General features: G+C 37.2%; 1 protein-coding gene and 1 pseudogene across 1 annotated transcript in view; both read left to right on the top strand.

The window, feature by feature from the left end:
- Positions 1-25,046, top strand: part of TBC1D12 (TBC1 domain family, member 12) — a 96,441-nt gene that overhangs the window by 52,258 nt on the left and 19,137 nt on the right. The window contains exons 3-6 of the mRNA XM_006880359.1: positions 7,952-8,067; positions 17,552-17,634; positions 22,108-22,225; positions 23,877-23,983. Coding sequence (XP_006880421.1) covers positions 7,952-8,067; positions 17,552-17,634; positions 22,108-22,225; positions 23,877-23,983 — 424 coding nt within the window. The remainder of the gene's footprint in view (positions 1-7,951; positions 8,068-17,551; positions 17,635-22,107; positions 22,226-23,876; positions 23,984-25,046) is intronic.
- LOC102873429 lies at positions 12,795-13,497 on the top strand (annotated as a pseudogene).

A 25,046-nucleotide genomic window follows, 5' to 3' on the forward strand; every position in this document is an offset into this window, starting at 1 on the left:
AAAATTAATAATTTTTTTTAAAAAACAAAACTAAATCTCTTCTTTATTCTTTGAAGTTCCAAGAGATTCTTTCAAAAACATTAAGAAAAAGGTTGATAACTATTTTTCAGATAGTGATTTTATAACCAGCATTCATAGTTAATTTCCTTGAAGTATAATATTACCAGTTGCTTTTACTATCGTATACTTTTATTATAACAACCTATAATATCTCCAGTACTTAGTTTATTATTAAACTCTTATTTATAGAATAGGTGCCGTGAGTCACTTCTAGCTCATGACCACCTTATGTGTTGTACAATAAAACTGTGATCTGTAGGGTCTTTGGGATTTTTGTTTAATTAATTATTAGTTTTTGTGTAAACATTTACAAATTAGAGTGGTTTTTCATAGTCATATATAGGGATTTTGCTTTATAACATTAATTGCCATTGAAGAATAGAATTCCACCCAACGTATCTAATTAACTTTTACTCCGTTATCTCTCTCTTCCTAGTCCTGATATGCCTCTAAGATTGAGTCTGTGTGTAAGCCTACTCTAGGCTTTTTATAATAGTTGTATTATATCATAATTATCCTTTTGGGGTTGACTGATGTCACACAGTATAATTTGATCTATAATTGTCAATGTAGTATTTCCTAAATTTTTAATGATTTTTTTTAAGTGATACATAGTAAGCAATTGTGTGAATGTACCAGGGTTTCTTCATGTATTTGTTCATTGAAGGATATTTAGGTTGTTTCCAGTTTTTTACTTTTGGAAATAATGCTACGATAAATATGCCTGTACGCTACTTCGTATCATACATATCTAGTAGTAGGATTGCTGCATCAAATATTTCCAGTGTTCAAGGAAGTGCCAAACTATTTTCCACAGTGCCCCATTTGGTAGGTCAGTCTCTACATCCTTGCCAGCATTTTATCTTTGCTGTGTTGTTGAATTTTGCTGTTGTTTCTGGACTCAGTAGGTATTTCATTGTTGTTTTGATTTATGTCTGTAATAGCTGATGAAGGGGCTCTAGTGGCCGATTGGTAAAAACCTACTCTGGCTACCCAACAGCAGGCTGTTCATTTGCCAGCTGCTGTGCAAGAGAAAGTCTCCTCCTGTGTGATTTACAGCCTCTGAAAACCTGCTGAAGGAGTGATTTACCTGTTATTTGGTGTTCTCAAGTCATTTTTGATGCATAGCAACCCTGTGCAACAGAAATAGATCCTGTGCCTTCCTTACAATCACTGCGCTGCTGGAGGTTCTTGCATTCTTTCTGTTAATCTCATTCCTTTTTTAAAATTCCTGACTCTAAATTTCCAAGCATGATCTTTTTTCCCCCACAGACAGACCTCTCCTGATAGTTCTTTGCAAAGCTCAACCTTAAAGCAGATAAATAAATAACATTTTAATTACTTAACTGTGAATCATCTTTTCTATGAATTGTGTGCCTTTCTAATTAATTTTGTATGCAACATTTTTTTCATCAAAGTTAGGTTTTATCCAGATTTTCAGTGACACTCCATTGACTTCTTGATGAAATTCAAGGACCAGTGAAAGGCCCTGATTATTTACTTAGGAAGGTTGGAGGGACAAGGCAAGAGAGGAAGACCCTGGGTGAGATGGTTGATGCAGTGGCTGGGATAATAGGGGCCGGTGTGTCAGCGACTGAGGTTGGCTCAGCATAGGGCAGGGTTCAGAGCAATTGTGCATAGGGTTGCTGTCAGTCTCAGGCAACTCTGTGGCATATAACAACAGCAATAACAATGCTTTGCAGTGGTATTTCTCATAATTTTTCCTTATTCAGTCAGATTGATTTGTGTCCTAATCCATATTGTTACTGTTTCTCTCTGACTTGTTATTTCTTGTCCTTTGTGGCATTGTTTTTATCCAGTTTCTCTTCTCCAATAATATCTTTATGTCAGTTTTCCGATGGCTTTTATGTGCTCTCTTTACAAATTACTGAAACAAATTCTTTTGTTGTAAGAGAAGTCAGAACAATGCTGAATCACTTCAGGCAAAACAAATGCTTTTTTTTTAGTGCAAGTCTGCAGAAGAAAACTTGTCAGTAGTTTGTTGTTAAATACCGTCAAGTTGGAAACGATCCATAGGTAACCCTCCAGTGGATTTTCACAGGTAGTAAATCACACAGGACAACACTGCCCATCCTTCCCCTGTGGATCAGCTGGTGGAGTCAAACCATGTGCCTTTGGAATTGCAGTGCAGCGCCTTCCCTCCAGATCACGGGAGCTCCCCTCTTTGATACCTTTCTCTCTATATTTATAATGACTTATTGTATTATTATTTCTTGCGGTTAACATATTGAACAACACATTTTAGCAGCTAAGTTTTAATTTTCTTTGGGCAAGAATATTTCAAGAATGATGGCATGTACTTTTTGTGTGGTTTTATAAGAAACTTTTATTGAATGGTGTTTCCTTTTTGGGATGAGCACATGGATCTTTGATTCTCAGGTATTGTTAGCCTGCTACCTATCTTAAAGTTCCTTGTGGGTGTTTTTTTTTTTAGTGAGTATCTTTACATGTCTCATTCTTTAAAATTGTCTTGAGTAACTACAGGCATACTTTGGGGTTTTTATTCAAAGATTTTTGGCAACCCTGCATCAAAAAAGTCTATTTATGTCATTTTCCCAACATCAGGTGTACTTCATATCCCTGTGCCATATTGTGGTTATTCTCACAATATTTTTTATTTTTACACTTACTATCGTGGAAACATAAATTTTTTTGTACACTGAGGAACAAAAAATTTTGTGTGACTTTATTGCAATATTTACTTCCTTAGTGGTTTGTAAGTACATCAACAGAGAACAACCAGAAATACAGGCCAGGTTTAGAAGAGGCTATGGCACCAGACATAATCGCCAATGTCATGTGGATCTTGGCTGAAAGTAAAGAGTATCAGAGGAATGTCTCTCTGGGTTTCATTGACTATGCTAAGGCATTTGACTGTGTGGGTCATAATAAATTGTGGCTAGCTTTGAGAAGAACAGGAATCCCATAACACTTGATTTTGTGTTTGTGCAAAACCTATACTTAGACCAGGAAGCAGTCATGAGGACAGTGCAAGGTTCAAAATATGCATGGTTCAGAATCAGAAAAGGAGTGTGTCCAGCTGCATCTCGTCACCATATATTTTCAATCTATATGTGGAACAGATCATCTGTGAGGCTGGACTTTATGAGGAGGAATGTGGTATCAGGATTGGAGGGAGACTTATCAACAACCTGCCTTATGCAGATGTCAAAACCTTGCTTGCAGAAACTGAGGAGAACCTGAAGTGTTTGCTGCCGAAGGTCAAAAGACTGCAGTCCTTTTTATGGTTTGAAGCTCAACATCAAGAAGACTACGATTCTCATCAGTGGGCCAATTGGCAGACAGTTTCAGCTTGCTTGGCTGCACAATCAACACTCTTGGCACCAGCAGTCAAGAAATCAAAAGATTAATTGCTCTGGAAAAGTCTTGCTGTCAGGGACCTCTCAAAAGTGCTGAAGAACAACCATGTCATTCTGGAAACTAATTGGCCTTCACAGTTAATAGTTATGCATCAGAGATCTGGGCAGTGACCAAAGATAACAAAAGAAGAATTGATTCCTTTGAGTTGTGGTGCTGGAGAAGACTATTGAACATACTGTGGATTGCCATGAGAAAAAACAGGTTTATCTTGGAGAGAGTGAAATCAGGCTGCTCCTTCGAAACAAGGATTTTGAAGCTCCGTCTCGTATACAGTGGGCATGTGGCCAGGAGGGAGCAGTCCCTGGAGAAGGACATCATGCTTGGAAGGGTGGAGGGGCAGTGCAGGAGAGGAAGACCCTGGATGAGATGGATTGACACAGTAATTGGGGTAATGGGAGTAGGTGTCTCAGAGAGAGACTGGCACAGGATAGAGCAGAGTGCAGAGCTATTGTACATGGGTGGGGTCCCTGTGAGTCGCAGGCCACTTAATGAGATATAACGCAACAAGTGGTCTGTAACTGGACCTACAATATCTGTGAAGTGTGCCTGTACTCTACTGTCTTTTGATAATAGGCCAACCTATGACAGTAGACTGACTGCCACTTTTTGTGGCCTTTGACAGATGACTACTCATTTTTGTGCTTCAGTTTTCTCCACTGTGAGTTAGGTTCATCACTTGGTAGTTTTAAGGATTTAATGTCTTAAGTGTTTAAACAGCTGCTATTACAGCTGGGAGGTCCCTGGATATCGAAAATAATTAATCACTCAATTACTAGGTGAAAGGTTGGTGGTTTGAACATACCCAGAGGAGCCTCACAAGACAGACTTAGAGATCTATTTCCAAAAGGTCACATCCTTGAAATTAGAGGAGTTCTACTCTACTCATGGAGGTCACTGTGAATTGGAATAGACTCAACAACAACTAATACCAACAACATTATTAATATATTACTTTAGAAGTTGTTGTTTTACTGTGTAGTCATTAGGCATGTGTTTTCATGGAAAATGTTGTATTGAGGCGAGCTCTGGTGGCCTAGTGGCAGGAAACTGCACTGCAATCCCAGAGGTGCACGGTTCAAATCCACCAGATGCTCTGCTGAAGAAGGAGGAACAATCGCCTCCTGTACCAGTCAGATCCGATTTGACGGTACACACGTAAAAAAAAAAAAAAAAAAAAAAAGAAAATGTTGTATTGAATAATTGTGTTGGTAGTAAGAGGTTACAAAGTACAAAAACCAATTTAAATGGTATATTTTTAACATCTACAGATTGATTCCATTTGGGAAGCAGGAGTGGCATCCACTTCTTAAGCTAGATGTCCCTGGAAACTTTATAAACTCTATAAACGTACAGAAATTATGTTAATTCTAGAGCAGAGATCAGGTCTTTTTGTGCATGGGGATCACTATGAGTTGTATTCAACTTGACAACACTTAACTACTAAGTGAGACTAGTGTTACTATATTTGGAGGAACATCTTTCCACTTTGTACATCACTCTTTGTCATTGTGCTGTGTGAGGTAATCTGGGTTTGCTGTAATGCTGAACTTTGTGCCATTGGGGTATCAAATCCCATAATGGTTTCCCAATGTGGACAGTATTTGGTGGAGCTCCCAGTTGTAAAACAGATTTGGAAGCAGGAGTGGCATCTGCTTCCTAAACCACATGCCTCTGGAAACTATGAAATTGGAGAAACAACATTAGTTAATGGAAAGGCATTAGGTCTTTTGTTCATAGAGTCACTCTGAGTCTTGCTCTACTTGACTACTCTGCGGCAGTCAACAACAACAACAGCTACAATGTTTAATAAGAAAAGGATAAATATAGTTATACAAGGAAATTCTTTGGTTAATAGCACATTGATTTAGCAGATGGAAAGGGAAATGCAGAATTATGTATGATTTCTAAAAATAATACAAACCATTATAAACAGAGGTGTAAACTACCAGAATAAGCTCTGAAGTTCATGTAAAGGCTCAAGACAACATACATTCTTTTTAAAAGTAGTAAATAAGAACAACAATCTTCAGGAAGACTTCCATTTTTAAGAGGCCTGGAATCATCAGTTCATATTTTGCAACACTATTATTCAGAAAGGAGAAATAGTCTTTGAGCTGGAAATGATGTAATGATATGATAAAAAGGATTATAGGCTTTGGAGATAAGCCCTTAATCTGTGAAACAGCTGACTATTTTAAGTACAGTCATTCATTCAGGGTGTTGTTTTTAAATTTAAATTAGTGCTCTCTCTAGTTGCCAATGGATTTGCACATCTGCTAATAAATCATTGAATGATTTTTTTGTTTCATTTAAAATAGAATAGATAAATAAAATAGATGCTGAATTTTTAACAAAACTCTTTTTAGAAAAGGGGAAAGATATGTTTTGGAATCTATAGTGCAGTAAGTTTATTATTTATCTTTGACAAATTTCTAGAAATAAATTTTAGCAGAAGTTTGTCACCATTTATGAAAGGATACTCAATAGAAAAATGTAAATGAGTTGACAAAGAACATTTTCATGCCGAGTTAACTTTTATTTCTCTCAATAGGATTATCTATTTGGATGATGTGTCAGGCAATGTGAAGATGTCACAGGATAGACAGAGTTTGGGTTTTTTTTACATTTTTAAAATTTATTTAAATTTATTATTAACTTCAATGAAAGTTTACAGCAACTTTGGATTTCCATTCATTCATTGTTGAACTTTTCTCCCCTCCCAACCCTCCCTCCTAGTACACTACCCTCTTGGAACAGTAAAAGACAAATTCTTTCATTGTTTTACAAACCCTCCCCCAGGCCCACTTTACTATGTAGCCTTTGCTCTAGACTCCTGTCATGACAAAAATGCCTAATCACATATCCCTTTTAAACCATTTTCTCCCTCATCTGTTTCAGTGCAGTATACATTATTGAACCCATCTTTCTCAGTCTCTCCCCAACCCCAAGGTCAGTCCTGTTTTACAACAGTGCCACCATGCAGTATTTGTCCTTTTGTGACTGACATACTTCACTCAGCATAATGTCCTCCAGAGTCACCCATTTTGAATAATATTGTGTGAATTCCTTGTTTTTCAATGCAGCATAGTATTCGATTGTGTGAATATACCACAGCTTCTCTATCCATTCGTTTGTTGGTGGGCACTTAGGTTGTTTCCAACTCGTTATTGTGAACAAAGCCGCAATAAACATGGAATAAGCATGGGTGTTCATATATCTGCTTCGATGTCAGTTATCGTCTCTTTGGGGTATATTCCCAGTAGTGGAATTGCAGGGTCAAATGGTATCTCTATTTGTAACTTTTTGAGAAAGCGCCATACCGCCTCCCACAGTGGTTGCACCATGGACAGGGTTTAGGCTTCATAAAATCACTATGAGTTGTACTCGATTCAAAGCACCTAACAACAACATCATCATACATAAGATAAATTGCTAAAGTGTTGATTTTAAAGCAGATAGGTAGATTTGTGCCTCCGAAAACCCACTGGAGGATCAGCTATGAGTCAGTTTAGCTTAAAGGCAGTGAGCATGATTATGAGTAGCTGGGTTTGTTGTTAAGTGTTACTGTTGTTGTTAGGTAGTATTCGAAACCAGCACTTGATTGCAGATTCAGCGTCATCTTTGACTGAGATGTTGTGTCAAAATTAGATTAGTTTTTTTTGCTTCTATGGTTTCCATAGCATAGAGATCAGTTGGCCTAGTGGACAGAAAGTGATGCTACCAAGCCAAAGGTGGGTGACTTTAACCCGTGGCCCTTGGGCCTGTTTTTAATTGTTTTTGGTGAAACATTCTTTTAGGTCATATAGCCCAGGTCTGTCCACTTGCTGTACAGAGGTAACTCGTGGTTGCTGTGAAGCTGAACACTGTGACACTGATGTGTCAAATGTGATAATGGTTACCCCTGGTGGACAGTGTTTGGTGGAGCTCCCCAATTCATACAAGCTTGGAAGCAGGAGTGGCATCTACTTCCAAAATAGTTTGCCTCTGGAAACACTATGAACCTGGAGAAAGGATGAAAGTTATACAGCCGTTCAGGTCTTTAATTCATAGGGTCGTTATGAGTTGCCTACGACAGCACTTAACAACAACAACGTTTCACCAGTAATATGGATGTGAACTTACTTTTCAGAGCTGAACATTGATGTTGTTGTTATTATGTGCTGTTGAGTTACTTGAGACTTATAGCACCCCTTTGTAAAATAGCTATGAACCCTGCTCTAACTTAAGCCAATTTCATTGTCTCCAACACACCTACCTCCATATTAATGTAGCATTTTTCTATTTCCCTTTTTCATTACACACATTAATGTTTTGTATATAATATTCATTCATAATTTGGATTATTTGAAGAAAAAAGATTGTATTTCTAGTCTAATACTTTTTACCAAATTCAGGAATTGTATGTACCCCTTATATATGTTATCTACCCTAATATCTTTATAATCCAAACTTAAAAGTAAAAACGTCTCTGCATAAACTTTATTTTTAGGAATATGAAGCACGAACAGGGAGAACCTGTAAACCACCACCACAGTCTTCAAGACGTAAGAATTTTGAATTTGAGCCACTTTCTACCACTGCCTTGATTCTTGAGGATCGACCATCGTAAGTGTTCTAAAATCAGTAGAAACACTTTCATATTTTAAATTTAAATTTACTTTTGCTTATTATTTCACTTAAAAGATAAAGAGAAATTAGAGAGAATGTTTGCTTTGTTGGAAAACAAAACCATTTTAAGCCTAGGCGTGTGTTTTCAGAGTATTTAAGGAAGAATATATTGTTGATGTCTATCCTAGTTATCCAAGGCTCTTATGACAGAGATACCACAAGTGGATGGCTTTAATAAAGAGAAATTATTCTCTTATAGTTTAGGAGGCTAGAAGTCCAAATTCAGAATGTCAGCTTTATGGGAAGGGTCTGTCTGTCTTCTAGTTCTGGACAAAAGTCCTTTTTTCCTATAGCATCGGTAGGTCTGATGTTTTCCTGGAGATCTCCATGTGCTCTGGTCTTTTCTTTTGTCGAGGACTTTCCATGAGCAGGATCCTGGGTCCAAAAAGACGCACTCCATCCGTGTCAGTTCTTTCTTGCTGATATTGAAGTACCCTTTCACCTTGACTTGAGTCCTTCTCTTTTTCTCTCTGGTGACATTAAGGGTGTAACAGGATGTAGCATTGCCCTCTTAATCCCACTACAGCTGTTTGGTTTATAAATCATAGGGAATCATTACATACCTTCTATATTCTGTAATTACGTACATGTATTTTCAGGGGACACAATTCAACCCATGACAAAGTCCAAGCAATATAAGGTCTTCTAGATATCTCTATGAGCCAATAAAATCTTGGCTCTTTATTTCTATTTCATTATTACACTTCCCTATTTTAAAATGATAGGACAATTTTTCTTTGTTTTTTGACTGAGCATCTAAATATTCAATACAACTTTTTAATCGCATGTCTGCTTTTTATATCCTCCATAAAACCTACCTTTTTCAGTGTATTCACTCCGATTTGTTATATAACAAAACTCTTTCCTTAAAGCAAGACTGCTTATCTCTTTTTTCTGTTCTTGAGTTCTCTGAATTTATTAAAGCTCTCTTTATTAAAAATTCCTAGGGTTTCCTGTCATATTCCTGGCCTGTAGTTTTTTCTGCTCTGTATCCTACTGGGCATAACAAAAGGACCTAGAGCCAGACAAAATCATTTGTGTGGATGTTACAAGGAAAGAAAGGAGGACTTAGTAATAGATTATTTAAAGAATCTCTGCCATTCCTTTATCCTTATTCTAGAGTGAATTATTCATTATGGTTATCCTAGGCATTGGCTTTGTAACTCTTACCTCATGGCTGAGTAAGACTATACAAATTAGGTATATAGAACACTGTTGTAAGAACTTGTCAATTTGCCAGCCCACGTGACTTAAATTGAGTAGACTCATCTGCAGTGACTCCACCAGTCAGCTTAAGCACAGCAAAGATTGTGAGCATAGCACAGTATAAGGCAGGGTTTTAGTCTTTTGTACATAGGATTGCTGTGAGGCAAAGCTAACTTGCTATCTCCTAATAGCAGTGTGGGTCCATATTTACTGGTTTTGCCTCTCTAGAGAGCCCAGCATAAAACTCTTAGTAATGAGAGTGATTCTAGAAATACAAAATTGTAAAAATGGCTTTTCTAAATAAATTCTCAAGTATGACTAGTCTTCAGAGTATGTTGGTGGTTCTACTTTGATTAGTAAAAAGAGCACTGCCAATCCATGGTATGAGATGGTAATCAATATTAATACCCAAAATATCATCATCAGTAGATGAGCTATTAGTGACAGGTGAGGATCTGAGTAGTCGAATGTTTAACACTTTTCTACAGTTTTATCAGAAAAAAAAGTTACTTTCTTATTGGTCCTATGTGTACTAGATGAATTGTTGCAAGAGAAAAATGAATGCAGGGCTTCTGAGTCACAGCTTAAGTGTCACTTAAAAGACCTTGAAGTTTCCTTGAAAGAAAGCCATATGTCCTGTAGTAAGAAGGCTGATATTGTTGAAAACTCAGCACAAAATGTCATTGTTAAGAATGGCAAAATTATAATGCCAACTGAAATCCCAACCTTGAATGGTGTATGAAGCTCAAGTGAGGGCTTTGATTGAGAAGATTTGTGATCCTAAAACTTGGGACATATGAGTATATAATCAGGAAGCTCAAGATACACTGAACCTTTAAAATTTCTTTAAAACCATTCTGCCAACAGAACCAGCTCTCCTACCCATTTGATTGGATTTAACCCAGTTATGCTTAATGAGGCTAGTCTGATATTCTACCTCTTGGTATCTGTACCCTTGTCTGAGGCATTGCTTAAGGCAGATGTCTTACAAAATATTGCTCAATATTCCCACAAACTGCCTCCATCACTAATTTTTGTGAACCTTTAACAAAAGTTAAATCCCAGGGAGCCCCAACAAATGAAGTTCAAATTGTGACCTAGAAAGTATGCTACAGTCCCAAAAAATGGCTTGATTTTTCTGTTACACATAAATAGAACCCTGGAGAATATATGTGCGAATGGTATGTAGGATAATGGTGCAAGGAACCATTTGTTTTAGTCTATGTATTGATTTGGCATTAATAAGCCAAATTCTTTATTCAGTGTTTCAGCTAAGAGGCTAGGAAAGTTCCTGAGAGTTTATTTAGTAGATTCATTGAAGCATGAATTATACAGTGACCTAGACTAAATCAGGTTGAATTACCATACTTGGTATACCGTGAAAAATATCCAAAGATTTAAGAAATTGGTATATTAGAATAGATAGATGTGTGTGTAAAGTTATACCTATTATAGGTGCACACATGGAATGCCCAGACCAGAGGAAACATATTTTACTACAAGCAGGCATCCTTGAAGTCTACTCTAATTGCCATTTTATCTAAGACAGACTTAAGAAGTGCCCTAATTGGTCACAGGATATGAACAGACACTTCACCAAAAAAGACATTCAGATGGCAAACAAACACATGAAGAAATGTTCAAAATCCCTAGCTCTAAGAGAGATGCAAATCAAAACAACTATGAGATATCATCTCACCCCAGTAAGAATATAAAAATTTAACAGAACAGCAAACAACAAATATTGACTAGGGTTTGTTGGTGAGAGTGCAAAATGGTGCAACCACTGTGGAAGGCAGTATGGCACTTTCTCAAAAAGTTGCAAATAGAAATACCATTTGACCCAGCAGTTCCACTGCTGGGAAAATACCATAAAGAAACCATAACTGCCACCCAAGCAAATATGTGCCACCCAAGCACACCCATGTTTATCACTGCTTTGTTCACAACAGCAGAGTTGGAATCAACCTAAGTGCCTATCAACAAACGAATGGATAGAGAAGCTCTGGTATATTCACACAATGGAATACTATGCAGCATTGAAAACAAAGAACTCATGAAATATACAAATTGGGTGACCTTGGAGGACATTATGCTGAGTGAAATATCACAGTCACAAAAAGACAAATACTGCATAGTGCCACTTGTAAAACAGGACTGACATCAGTGTTGGGGGGAGACTGAGAAAGATGGGTTCAGGGGAGCTCTGGTGGCCTAGTGGCAAGGAGCTGCAACTGCAATCCCAGAGGCGCACGGTTCGAATCCACCAGATGCTCTGCCGGGGAAGGAGGGACAATCTCCTCCTGTACCAGTCAGATCTGATTTGACGGTACACGCACACAAAAATAATAAAATAAAATAAAAAAAAAGATGGGTTCAATAATGTATACTGCATTGAAGCAGATGAGGAAGAGAACTGAATAAAAGTGATATATGATTAGGTATTATTGTCATAACAGGAGTCCAGAACAAAGGCTGCACAGTGGAGTGGACCTGTGGGGAGGAATTGTATAACAATGAAATAATTTTTCTTTTACTTTTCAAAGAGAAAAGCGAACTTGGGGGGGGAGAGGTGGACAGGGAGAAAAATGCAGCAATGAGTGATTGAAATCCAAAGTCTCTGTAAATTTTCATTAATATTAATAATTAAAAAAAAGGAAAAAATATCATAGCTTAGATCAGTCATGTAGATTTTATCATATCACTGACCACCTTGAGTTTCAGGACAGATCTTGAAATGTTCTTTCTGCAATGGAAATGTTGCTATTCCTCTTCAGTTTGCCCTTTCAGGTATAATAGACTGTATGAAAGTCTTACTATATATAGCCAATAATAGTAAAAAAAAAAAAACAACCCAGCCATAATTGAGTAAGATGTCCATCTTCTTTAGGGAGCTTTTGTGGACTAGTTGTAAGAAATGCACTGCAAACACAAAGGCATGCGATTTGAATCCACCAGCTACTCTGTGGGAAAAGGTAGACAGTCTCCTGCTGAGTAATTTACTGTCTCTGAAAACCCACTGGAGGGACAGCTATGGGTTTGTTCCAATTTGATGATAGCAACAAGAACAACAACGTGTTGGGACTATTGAATTCCTGTAATGGTAGGGATCATAGCTACAAACTTTACAAAGACAAGCAATGGTTAATAGATGGGTGCATGGTTACTGTAATGGATAAGAGACTACGCAGTTGAAGACTGGTCTGACTCATGGTTTATGATGGTGCTTACTTAGTCATGGTGTCTCTAGGAGTGTAGCAGGTGGGAAATCTACCACATGTTTATTTAGCCTATATAAGCAAAAGAATTCTAGGTCAGGTCACTGGCAGTCTAACCTGAACTGGCAAAACACAGAGCCTCTCAGTCAAGGCTCAGATTTGAGTCAGTTTGCAAACTTTTAACACCTAGAAAGAGGAGACCGAGTCCACTTGGAGAAGGACCCCACAACTCTGCCCAAAATGTATACTGTTAGTCTTTCTTCCACTCTTCTCAGGAAGATTTACTGCCTTTTACAAAAGTGATTCTTTAATGAGGAAAATAATTGAACTTCTGAAGGATTATTGCACACTGACTCTTAATTGATGTTACTCCTAGGAGACCCAAATGTCACTGTGGTCCACTAGTCAGAGAAGGGATGTGTAAGTGTTGAGTCATTGGCGTTCACCGTGGCGGCCACCACGCCAGCACCGCAGCTATGGCCACTGACAACCTTGGCCCTGGTTCTGGCACTGGCCTCAGGGCTCTCCGCAGTCTGGGCCAGGCTGACACTGTACCCTGCTGTGCAAAGTCCCCCGTACGGCTGTTCTCGGAGGAGGAGCTGGCTTACTATGATGGGGAGGAGGAAGATCAGCCCATCTACATGGTGGTGAAGGGGGTGGTGTTTGATGTCACTTCTGGAAAGGAGTTTCAGGGGAGTGAAGCCCCCTACAATGCCGTGACTGGGAAAGACTTCACTAGAGGGGTGGCCAAGATGTCCCTGGACCCTACAGACCTCACTCATGACACAACAGGGCTCACGGCCAAGGAGCTGGCATTCCTGGATGACATCTTCACACGGGTGTATAAGGCCAAATACCCCATCATCTGCTACACGGCCCTCAGGATTCCTAATGAGGATGGACTGAAGATCAGCCCCCTTTCAACATAAAGGATGACTTTTGAGTCCTGTCTGCAGGCTCAGGCTCTTGGGAGGGTGGGGCAGAGTAGAAACCAGCAAAATCTTCTTCCTGAAACCTGTCACCAAGATCTAAATAAAACAGGTGTTGGACTGGGGATGGGGGGAAGAGTTGAGTCATTAATGGAGTCACAGCAAAGCTCCATCTCACAGTGGGTTCTGTAGGTCCCCAGACCTAACCTGTAGTGATACTTCTTCAGTTTGAAAATACACAATTGTAACAAACATACTCAACAACGTGGCAGAATCCCCATATTAGATCCCTGAAATGTAGAGTAAGTATAGGAAAAGCAAAATGGAAATCATTAGAACTGCCTCTGCCTAAGAAAATAGTAAACCAGGACTAAAACTGAATTCCTGGTGGAATTATAAAGATTAATACTACTCTCAAGAACTTGAAATAATTTATTTGGCCTGTGTAAAAACAGATGAAGTGTGGAGAATAAAAGTTGATTATCATAAACTTAACCAGATAGTGACTCTAATTAGCTGCTCTAATGTCTACTTTTCCAAATGTGTGTTCATTGCTTGAGCTGATTAGTACATCTCCTGGTACCTGGTATGCAGCTATTGATTTGGCTAATGATTTTTTCCTCCATACTGTTTCAAATGATCATCAGAAGCAGTTTGCCTTCATCTGAAGAGGCCAAGAATAAATTTTCACTGCCTTGCTTCAAGAGAATATTAACAACACTCCAGCAATATGATATAATTTAGTCTAAAGAGAACTTGATCTCCTTTCCCTTCCACAGAGCATCGCATTGTTCAATTATATTGATGACATGCTAATTAGATCTAATAAGGAAGTAGTATCAGTGGCCCTAGAATGCAAAGTGTGGGAAATTAATCCAATAAAAATTCTGACACCTTCCACTTCAGTGACATTTCTACAGGTCCAGTGGTATGGGACATGTCAAGATATTCTATTTAAAATGAAGCCTAAGTTGTTTTATTTGGAATCACAATGCCTCTTTGGATTTTGGAGGTAACATAGATAGCCCTCATTTACATGTTCTCTTGCTAAGTGCTGTCAAATTAAGATTCATTGCAACCCTATGAACAGAAACTTTGCACCATCCTCACCATCTCCTCCATGTTCAAGCTTATGGCCTACTCACAAGTGCCTTGAAAAACTGCTCGATTTGAGTAGGGGCACAGAAAATGAGAAGGCTCTGCAACAGGTTCTGGCTGTTAAACAAGCTCCCAATGGTGCTTGATGTGGTGGATAGAAATTCTGTTTGGCTCCTATTGGTGAATCTCATCCATTTGGTTTTAGAGCTAATCCTTGCCATCCTCTGCAATTAACCATTCTCTTTTTTTTAAATTTTATTATTTTGTGTGTATGTGTGTACCGTCAAATCAGATCTGACTGGTACAGAAGGAGATTGTTCCTCCTTCTCCAGCAGAGCATTTGGTGGATTTGAACTGTGCACCTCTGGGATTGCAGGATTGCAGTACACCTTCTTGTCACTAGGCCACCAGAGCTCGCTAACCATTCTCTTTTTTAAGAACAGTTTTTTACTTGGTATTCTGCCTTGGTAGAAACCAAATGCCTAACTTTGAGTCACTAAGTCATCATTCGGCCTGAGTGCCCATCTTGAACTAGGTGTCTGACCCACAGACATAAACTTGGATGTGCTTGGTGGCACGCCATCATTAAATAGAAATGATATTTTCAAGATCAGGTTTGAGCCAGCATGTGAACATACAAATAAGTGTCATGGTCTTTAATCACATTACCTTCTGTCTCCCTCTTCACATCAGTGGCATTCTTTATGATCACTTGACTGAAGAAAGCAGTATTCTTTGGTATGACTGATTCTAATTATCAAGGGGAAATTGGATTGATAATACATAGTGCAAGTAAAGAAGAGTATGTCTGGACTACAAGAGAGTAAACCTCTCTTTGTACTACCATTTCCTGTGGGTAGAAACAGTGGAAACCTCACTTCTTCTGACATGACAGTTAATGACCCAAAACCTCAGGGGATAAAGGTTTGAGTCATCCCATTACACAAAGAATCATACCCAGACGAGAGGCGTACTGAATGCAAAGGAAATACTGGTAGAAGAAGGTAGCACCAACACCATTTATGCCCACATGACTAGTTGCAAAAATGACACTGTAACTGTTAAGAACATTTTTCCTTGTTCTCATTCCATCTGCATAATTTAATTGATTGGTAGAAAGTTGTGTATAATATTCTCTTGTAATTCACTGAATGTCTGAGAAATCTGTAGCAACATAGAATTCTTGTATTCCTTCTGTTGGTCATTTGTGCCCCTAACCCCCAGTCATTATGACCAATAGCTGATCCCTCCTTTCCCAGTCATCTTTTGGTACTCAAGTGTGTATTCTAGCATTATTCATAAATTCATAAATTCCAAAATGTGGAAAAAACACAAGGGTCCATCCACAGAATAACAGAGAAAGTAAATCCATTATGTTGGTTTTGTTGTTATAGCTGTCGAGTTGGAATTGACCCTTAGCTGACCCTTTGGGGGTTTTCAGAGGCAGTAAATTGTATGAGAAAAGGTTACCCATATTTCTCCTGTGGGACACCTGGGGGGATTTGAACTACATTCTTTCGGGTTTGGCAGTGCTACTCCTTACCACTAGGGCACTGGAACTCCCAAATATAAAATAGAATCCAGTATATTCAATAGAATATTATTGCAACAAAGAAAAATGAAATTCTGATGCAGTAAATCTGTAAAAGCCAGTACTTCTATAAGGCAGCAACCTCTCAAAGAAGGAACACATACATTTTTTCATTAATAGGTGGTGATAGACAAGGTAGTAATATTGTACTTTGTCAAAGGCAGAATACTTTTGAAACTGAAAAAAAGAAGGCAGAATATTGAATTCCACCTATCAAAGATTTCCATGTACATACTATGACATGAATAAGTGACATAAACCAGACACAAAGGGATTAATACTGCATGATCAAATTTATACAAAATATCTATAAAACAGACACATAGAGACAGAAGTTAGTTCAGTGGTAAACTTGGGGAAGGGGACTCTGGTGGAATAGCTGATGGGGAGCTACACTACTACCCCAAAGGCTATGTCCTTCTGCCTATTCTACCAGTGACCCTGAGGGAGAAGGATGGACAGTTTCCTCCTATTTCCTCCCATGCAATTTAGAGCCTCAGAAGCCCTGTGGAGCGTCAGCTGTGAATCACTTCTGTCTTGATGGCAGTGAGTTTAAGGGGTTTTTTAACCAAAAAAAAAAAAAAGGATGCTTTATTTGAAGTAATGAGTAATGAAATTTAGGAAGCAAATAGTTGGTAATGGTTATGTCACATGGAAAGGATGATAATGTAATGCCACGGGGTTAAATTTTTTTTGGGTATATTTTACCACAGTAAACAAAACAACAGCAACAAAATTCAAGCTTGGTGTTACACATTTGTAAAGAGGTTGTTGAGGAGTCATCCTCCAGTCATGATGGCACATTCTCCTTCATGTAGTCCAGATTCTCAAATTATTCACTTAGTATGTAGATTGAAGAGATGCGGTGAAAGGATACAATCCTGACACAAACCTTTCTTTGTTCTATTTGAATAACTGCTTTTATGTTCATACACAAGTTCAATATGAAAAATTAAATGTTTTGGGGTTTTTATTCTTTGCAATGTTATTCTTCATTTACTATGATCCACATCGTTGAATGCCTTTGCGTAGCCAATAAAACACAAGTAAACATCTTTCTGATATTCTCGGCTTTTAGTCAGCATCCATTAACTTCTGCAATGATAATCCTTTGTTCTGTATCTTGTTCTGAATTGAGCTTGAATTTCTGTCAGTCTCCTGTGAATGTACTGCTCCATTTCTTTTTTAAGGATCTTTAGTTCTTTTGGTTAGGATGTATGTGTGAAACATAACAACCAAGGACTTTTTAAAACATTTTTTTATTGTGCTGGTCTGTATTGAATTCTTTTTCTCTTTGAAAATGGTTATAAAAAGGAAGTAGTAATTTTAAAAATTAATCTTTTAATAATTGAATTGGATTAAATAATGTTCTTTTTCAGAAATCTTCCTGCCAAATCCGTGGAAGAAGCTATACGTCACAGACAAGAATATGATGAGATGGTAGCTGAGGCTAAAAAACGAGGTATAACATTAACTCCAAATGATACAGCTAATTTACTGACTCCATATTGGTTTATTTTGATGTGAAAACTCATGCTGTCATGGATCAAATGTGCTTTAAGATAATGCTGAATTCTTATTTTTCTCTACTAAGTTTTAAAATGAAAATTTTCTTAACTTCATTGGTTCTTAAAGGGATATAAAATGTAATTCCAGGATCATCATTTTTATGCATGCACTTATATAAAACTGGTATTTCAAGAAAGGAACACACTGTCCTTGAGGGACTTCCAATTTCTTCCATATCTTGGACACATATTTTCTGAATCTGTAAATGAAGATATTATCTATTAATTTCACTTGTTTTGTGGTGTTTCGACCTTTGAAAATTTCTTAACATTTTAAGTTAACTTTTATATAGCTGTGAAAATACGATTTGAAATTATAATTTCCTTTTTTGGCTTACAGGGTCTAAGGGCTGTCCAGAGTCCCTGTTGTATCATTTTTCCAGGCATGATGTATACCCAGTCTACAATGTGTGCATCTTCACATTTATTCAGTCATTTTCTCTATAAATTGAAAAAAAAAAGCAGCATAAGGATAATGTAATAGTATTTGCTTAGGAACTGTTGTTATTTCATTATAAATATTGTTAGAAAATTTCATAATTACATCTTTATATTTTTGTCTTAATACCAATTTTTTTCATTCACTTAAGTGTATCAAATTATTATAATAGTATAGTTGTGTCCTGTACATTGTTTTATAGATGAATTTCTATACTAAAGAGCCTATAATTTAAATATTATTTTACTATATGTTGTTTTTATATGCTATCAAAGTCTACTACAACATAGAAATGCTATGAAAAACAGATCTAAATCTTGCCTTATCCTGTGCCATCCTCCTCATCTCTGATATTTGAGCCCATTGTTACGGTCACTGTGTCATTCGATCTTGTTGTGGATCTTCTTTTTTTGCTGATCATAGACTTTTCCAAGGATGATGCCTTTTTCTAAGAACTGCCCGAAGTCTATGAGATATCATCCTTGCCTCCAAAAGGCACCATAATTGCATGTTCTCCAAGATATTTCTTTTGCCACTTCATAGGATATTCAGGACTCTTCTACAACACTACAAAAGGCATTGATTTTTATTTTGTCATCCTTAAGTCAATACCTAACTTGAAGGTGCACAGCAAATAACTGAGAAGACCATGATCAGGTTCATCCTTAAATTGACTTTGTGGCTCTTTAGCACTTTGGAGAGATCCTTGACAGCAGATTCTCCCTATGCATCATTGTCTTTCGATTTTGATATATAGTGTTTAAAATCTCTTGTCCAAAGGGTTACTATGGGTTGTAGGTGACTTGATGGTATTGAACAATGATGACAACTAAATATAGTTTTTAAAATATTTCTAATATCTCCAGTAAATTTTATTTTATCTCAATATTGACTTGCCATTTGATTATTAGGTAAGCTAATTGCTTATAAAAAGATCTTAAAAGCATAGCCTAATAGATGTTCTTTGGTTCCATTGATTCAAGCACAACTCATAGCAGCCCTGTGAACATGCAGTGCACACAGTTTATCCAGTTTTTCTCAGTCTTACCACAACCCTGATATCAGTCCCATTTTACAGCAGTGACACCATGCAGTATTTGTTCTTTTGCGACTGAGATATTTCACTCAGCATAATGTCCTCCAGGGTCACCCATTTTGAATAATACTGCATGAATTCCTTGTTTTTCAATACAAAAGCATCAGTTCTTCTGTCATCTTAATACATTGTCCAGCTCTCAGAAGCATAGCAAATGATTGGAAAAAGAACATGGTTTAAATCAGGTGCACCACACCCTTCAAACTGATATCATTGCTCCTCAGTAATTTAGAGATTGCCCTGATTGCAGTGCAATATGTCTCCTAATCTCCTGACTGTACATTGTGGCTTATGTAAGATAAAATTGTTGTTTACAGTTTCAATCTTTTCACCATCTATTAAGATAGTGCCTATTGGTCCAGTGGTGAGAATTTTTGCTTTCTTGACCTTGAGATGTAATCCATATTGAAGGCTGTAGTCTTCGATTTTGTGCAGCAAATGCTTCAAGTCCTCTTCACTTTTAGCAAGCAAGGTTGTGTCATCTATATAATGCAGGTTGTTGATGAGTTATCCTCCAATCCTGATGCCACATTCTTGTTCATAATATCTAGATTCTTAAATAACTTGCTCAGCATACATATTGAATAGGTATGGAGAGAGGATACAATCCTCATGTATACCTTTCTTAATTTTAAACATCGACATACCAGGCATTAGTGAGATGAGATGGACTGGCATTGGCCACTTTGAATCAGACAATCACATATGTATACCATGCCAGTAATGAAATATGGAAAAAGAATGGTGTTTCACTCATAGGTAAAAAGAGAATTTCAAATTCTATCCTGAGGTGCTGTGTTGTGATAGGATGTTATCTGTACATATACAAGGAAGACCTGCCAATACAACAGTTATTCAGATATGTTGTTGTTATGTGCTGTCGAGTCGTTTGTGACTCATAGCGACCCTATGTACAACAGCCCTAAACCCTGCTCTATCCTGTGCCAATCTCATTGCCTCTGACACACCCATCCCGATTACCCCAGTCACTGAATCAATCTACCTCATAGAGGGTCTTCCCCTCCTGCACTGTCCCTCCACTCTGCCCAGCATGATGTCCCTCTCCAAAGACCTGTCTCTTCTTAACAACATGTCCAAAGTATGTCAGGCGAAGCCCCAGAATCCTTGCCTCCAAGGAGCAGCCTGGTTTAACCCTTTCTAGGATGAATCTATTTGTTTTCTTGGCAGTCCATAGTACATTCAGTACTCTTCTCTAGCACCACAGCTCAAAGGCGTCAATTCTCCTTCTATCCTCTCTAGTCATTGTCCAACTCTCTGATGCATAACAAGTGATTGCAAAAACCATGGCCTGTATCAGGCGCACCTTAGTCTCCAGAGAGACACCATTGCTCTTGAGTACTTTAGAGAGGTCCCTAACCGCAGACTTTCCCATCGCAATATGTTTTTTTATTTCCTGGCTACTGGTGCAAAGAGTGTTGACCTTTGTACATAGGGTTTTCAGAGGCCTGCCATTTCAGAAGTGGATGGCCAATCCTTCTTTCTAGTCTGTCTTAATCTGAATATTTAGACTTAGAGGAGTATCTGACAGACAGCAATTTGTGGAGTAATGAAAGATAAATCCCTCATTTTGGAGTTGACCATTAGTTACAGTGTAGTCCCTGCCCTTACCCAGCTCCACCCTCCAGCAGGATACCACTTCACTTCTACCAAATGCCTTCAGAATTAATGTCCCATTGTCTGACCCATGACTTGACAGCTTGTCAGAGAGATTTTTTTTTCTGTTTCCCTGTGTCCATTGTCTCTTAAGTTTACTTGTACTGTCTCTGAAGGGAAGGTGATGTGTCCTGTAGAACTCCTGATATACACACCATATTTTAGCTAACGCCAAAGAGAAGGATTTTTTCAAATTTAGCAGTCTGAAATTGACCACACATTCATGAACTGAAAGAGAAAACATGAAATTGAAAAATCAGAAGACCACAGATTTAATCCTGTTTGACACTACCTGAATGAAATACTCTAAATAGGCCCAATATTTCCTCATCTGTAACATGTGAAGGCAGGTGCACTGTGTGAATGGCTTTCAACCCGTCCTACCACACATTTTTAAAAGAGTAGAAACCTCTTCTAAGAACTCTTACATGGAATCTGAACACCTAATACAAATAAAAGAAAGTAGAGCTGTTTGCTTGGCCAACAACTTGACTAGTTTACAAGGCATATGTGAAATACCCAAGCTGAAAATATTTTGGATTGCTGATCCCTAAAGTTTCCATGTTCTTCTTGCATTATATGACCGTTGCCTCATAATTCACTTATTTTTCTTGTATTTAAGGAAGCTATCTCTCACTTAAAATTCATCACTTCTGATAACTCTGGAAATGGTGTTGTGTATGTGTTGCGAGGGTATTTCAGTATGATTGGCAAAATGAAATACTAAAAATACTAAAAAAGGGCTAGTGAGAACAGTGTCATTGGTAAAAGTGTCTTTTAATGTCATATGGTTTTATGTCTGAAAATTCATAAGCAGTTTGTATAAAAATTGTATTAGTTGCTCATGGCTGTTTATTTTTCACAAAGGTAATGACAAATTTCATTTCATACATAGATTAAGCAAAAATAAAAATTTGTACTATAGTAATCTACCTTATAGGGCTTTTATGCCTTTGTTCCATGTATTTCTGTAGCATAAAAAGAGATAGTGTTTAAAAATTCTGTTAACCAACATAATTTTCTTTATTTTCTAACTCCCTCTCCTCCTTCCTTTCCTTGTTACTGCTATTATGTTTTTAAATGATTTTTTTGCAAAGTTAGAAGGGAATTTTGATCTGTTGCATTTGTATTGAAATAATTCTTACTTGTTTAAAACAGAAATTAAAGAAGCACATAAAAGAAAAAAAATAATGAAAGAACGATTTAAGCAGGAAGAAAATATTGCAAGTGCAATGGTAATTTGGATCAATGAAATCCTACCCAATTGGGAAGTAATGTAAGTAAGATGATTTTTCCTGAATTCCAGTTTGCCTTCAAAGATCTCATGTTTCCAGTTCTATATTCTCATTACTTCCCATTATATATCTTATAATTAGACTAAATTATACTATTAATAATGTCTGAGCATTTCCATGCTTATCTCCATGACCTTGTTTTTTTAAGTCCCTCAGTCTCTAACACCTGCCTCCCTTACTGACCAATATTTAGACCTGCCAAACCTTACTCATTCTTTGTAATCCATCTGAAATGCTACTTGATTCATGAAACTTTTAAAATCTCATCACTTAGCATATTTTCATGTATCATCAATTATTAGATATTCTATTGATATAATAGAAAATTTTGGAAAAAACATCAATGTAAATATTGTAACATATGTTTTTTTTAAAATAATTAAAATGAGTTTTAGAAACCTCTCTCATCATCAAAAACACTGTATAGAGGATCTTTCTGAAAATGTCCCACCATGCTTTCAGACTAAAAAGCACTTGCCTTACTTTGCCTCATAAGTTTAGGTAATATTTTTATACATGACTATATTCTCTTTAGATTGGAGTTAACTTCTGCAATTCTTAGTGTAGTATAGGTATTGGGAATTTGTTCAAAAATAGTGCAGTATACCAAAGAAGAGATTCTTTATGTAAGTAATCTTACTTGATTTGCCCAGCCATTATGAGGTATTTGAAGTTTTATCTGCATTTATCTTCTGGGGAAGTTTGAAATCAGTGAAGTTAAGTGATTTATTTGCCCAAGGTTATATACAGTTAGCGAGTGGTACAACCAGATTTGAACTCAAGTCTGTCTGACTCTACAGCCCACACTCTTAGCAGACTACACTGCTTCTCAGTGACTAGGACCTTACTCGTGTAAATACCTTGTGACTTTGTTTTTGATTTTGAATTGGCAACACTTTTTATGTCCCTTCCCTGCTTTAAATAATTGTCCACATACTTCTTATTGTGTCCTTATTCTAAGTGGAAACTGAAGAAGGCAGCCACTTTTAAATTACTGTTGTCTTTTGGGGGTACTATATATTTGTAAAAGAGTAATATACCTGATAGTGCAATGGTTAAAACATTTGATTGCTGATGAAAGGTTGGCAGTTAGAACCCACCAGCCTCTGTGAGACAAAGATGTGTCAGTCTGCTTCTGTAAAAATTTATAGCTTTGGAAACACTCAGGGGCAGTTCAGCCCTTATCACATTAGCTCCCATGGTTTGGAGTCAACTTAGTAACAATGTGCTTGGTTTGAGTATATATTTGTAAAGGAATCCAAGTAGTGCACTGGTTAAGCATTCAGATAAGAACCAAAATGTCAGCAGTTCAAACCCACTATCTGCTTCTTGGAACAAAGATAATGGTGCTTCCTGCTATAAAGATTAGCATAGCTAGTCCTCTGGGGCATTTCTGCTCTGTCTTACAGAGTCACTATAAGTAGCAGTCTACTGAAAGGCATGCAGCCACGACATACATTTGTAGGGTTTTGTTGCCTGCAAGCATAAACTAGGGAAAGACTGCATAACATACTTATTTTTGTTCTTAGAGCTCATTCAGTCACTTGGCCATAGACTAGGTAAACCATCATGCAACTAATATTTTTTATATAAATAGTAACTTTCTCCTTTTTTCTCCCCCTTTAATTCTAGGCGTAGTACAAGAAGAGTTCGAGAATTGTGGTGGCAGGGATTGCCCCCTAGTGTTCGTGGGAAAGTTTGGAGTCTAGCTGTAGGAAATGAACTAAATATCACTCCTGGTTTGTATTCTATGTTCAGTTACTCCCACACTACAAATAGCCATCTCCAGAATTACAAAGCAGATTAGTAGATAGGCCACTGAAAAAGGCATAGCCATTTTCAATGTCATTTTAAGAGCATGCTTCATTTTTCCTCTCTCTAAAACCTCATACAGTTTAGTAAGTTACTGTATTTCATGCTATGCTTAAAAATTTTGTGGTTTTCTTTTACTTTACAACTATCAATAATATTCCTAACTTCTAAATACTATGCTGTTGTGGTGGTTAGCTGCAGATGAGTTGGCTCTGAGCTCAGGTCAGTACCATTTCAGTGTAAGGACTTTAAAACACCCAAACAAACTTCTGGGAATTTTAGATAGCACAGAATGAATAAGTATATACAAGGAAAAATAAAATTAGTCTAGCTGTGAAAAAGTTTCTCTTTTTACCCATAAGAAACAAATATTGGGGAAGACAAGGAGCTGCTTTTCCTGCTTCTCTGCCCTGTCTGTCCAGCTGGATTCTTTTTTTGTTTGTTTAATTAAAACATTTTAAGTCAGAAAAAGATTTAGTCTTGAAGGAGTAAAACATATAATAGTTTTGATGAAGTTTTTAGAAAATTAGGTAAATTTAGGTTATTGAATGGGAAAATATAAAATAGTTAATCATAAAAGGCGTTGAAGTTCTGACTGGTAATGATAATGCTTCATACTGGCACAACAGAAAGACTTCAGGGCTCCGAAATAATAGTGGAACAATACAGTGTTCTTATTACTTCTAAAATTTTACCCTTAAATTTATTGAAAAAAATTCAAGTAATAGTAAATTATGGACAGAAAATCTTGTCCCCTCTTCTGTCCCACTTTCAATTATACTTTAGGTATTTTTTTTGCTATAGACATAAGAATATATGTGTACTTTTTGAGGGTTTTTTCCCTCCTTTTTTTTTCCTTACAGAAAGGAATTTATATTTAGAATATTACTCTGAAGCTTGCTTTTTTTCATGCTATACTGTCTTGGACTCCTTCATGATAATATATATAATGCTACATCATATGTATTATAACTATATTGTATTCTATTG

Source organism: Elephantulus edwardii, unplaced genomic scaffold (genome assembly GCF_000299155.1).
Source record: "Elephantulus edwardii isolate Elephantulus edwardi_28Jun2011 unplaced genomic scaffold, EleEdw1.0 scaffold00007, whole genome shotgun sequence".
In the NCBI taxonomy this organism is placed as follows: Eukaryota; Metazoa; Chordata; class Mammalia; order Macroscelidea; family Macroscelididae; genus Elephantulus; species Elephantulus edwardii.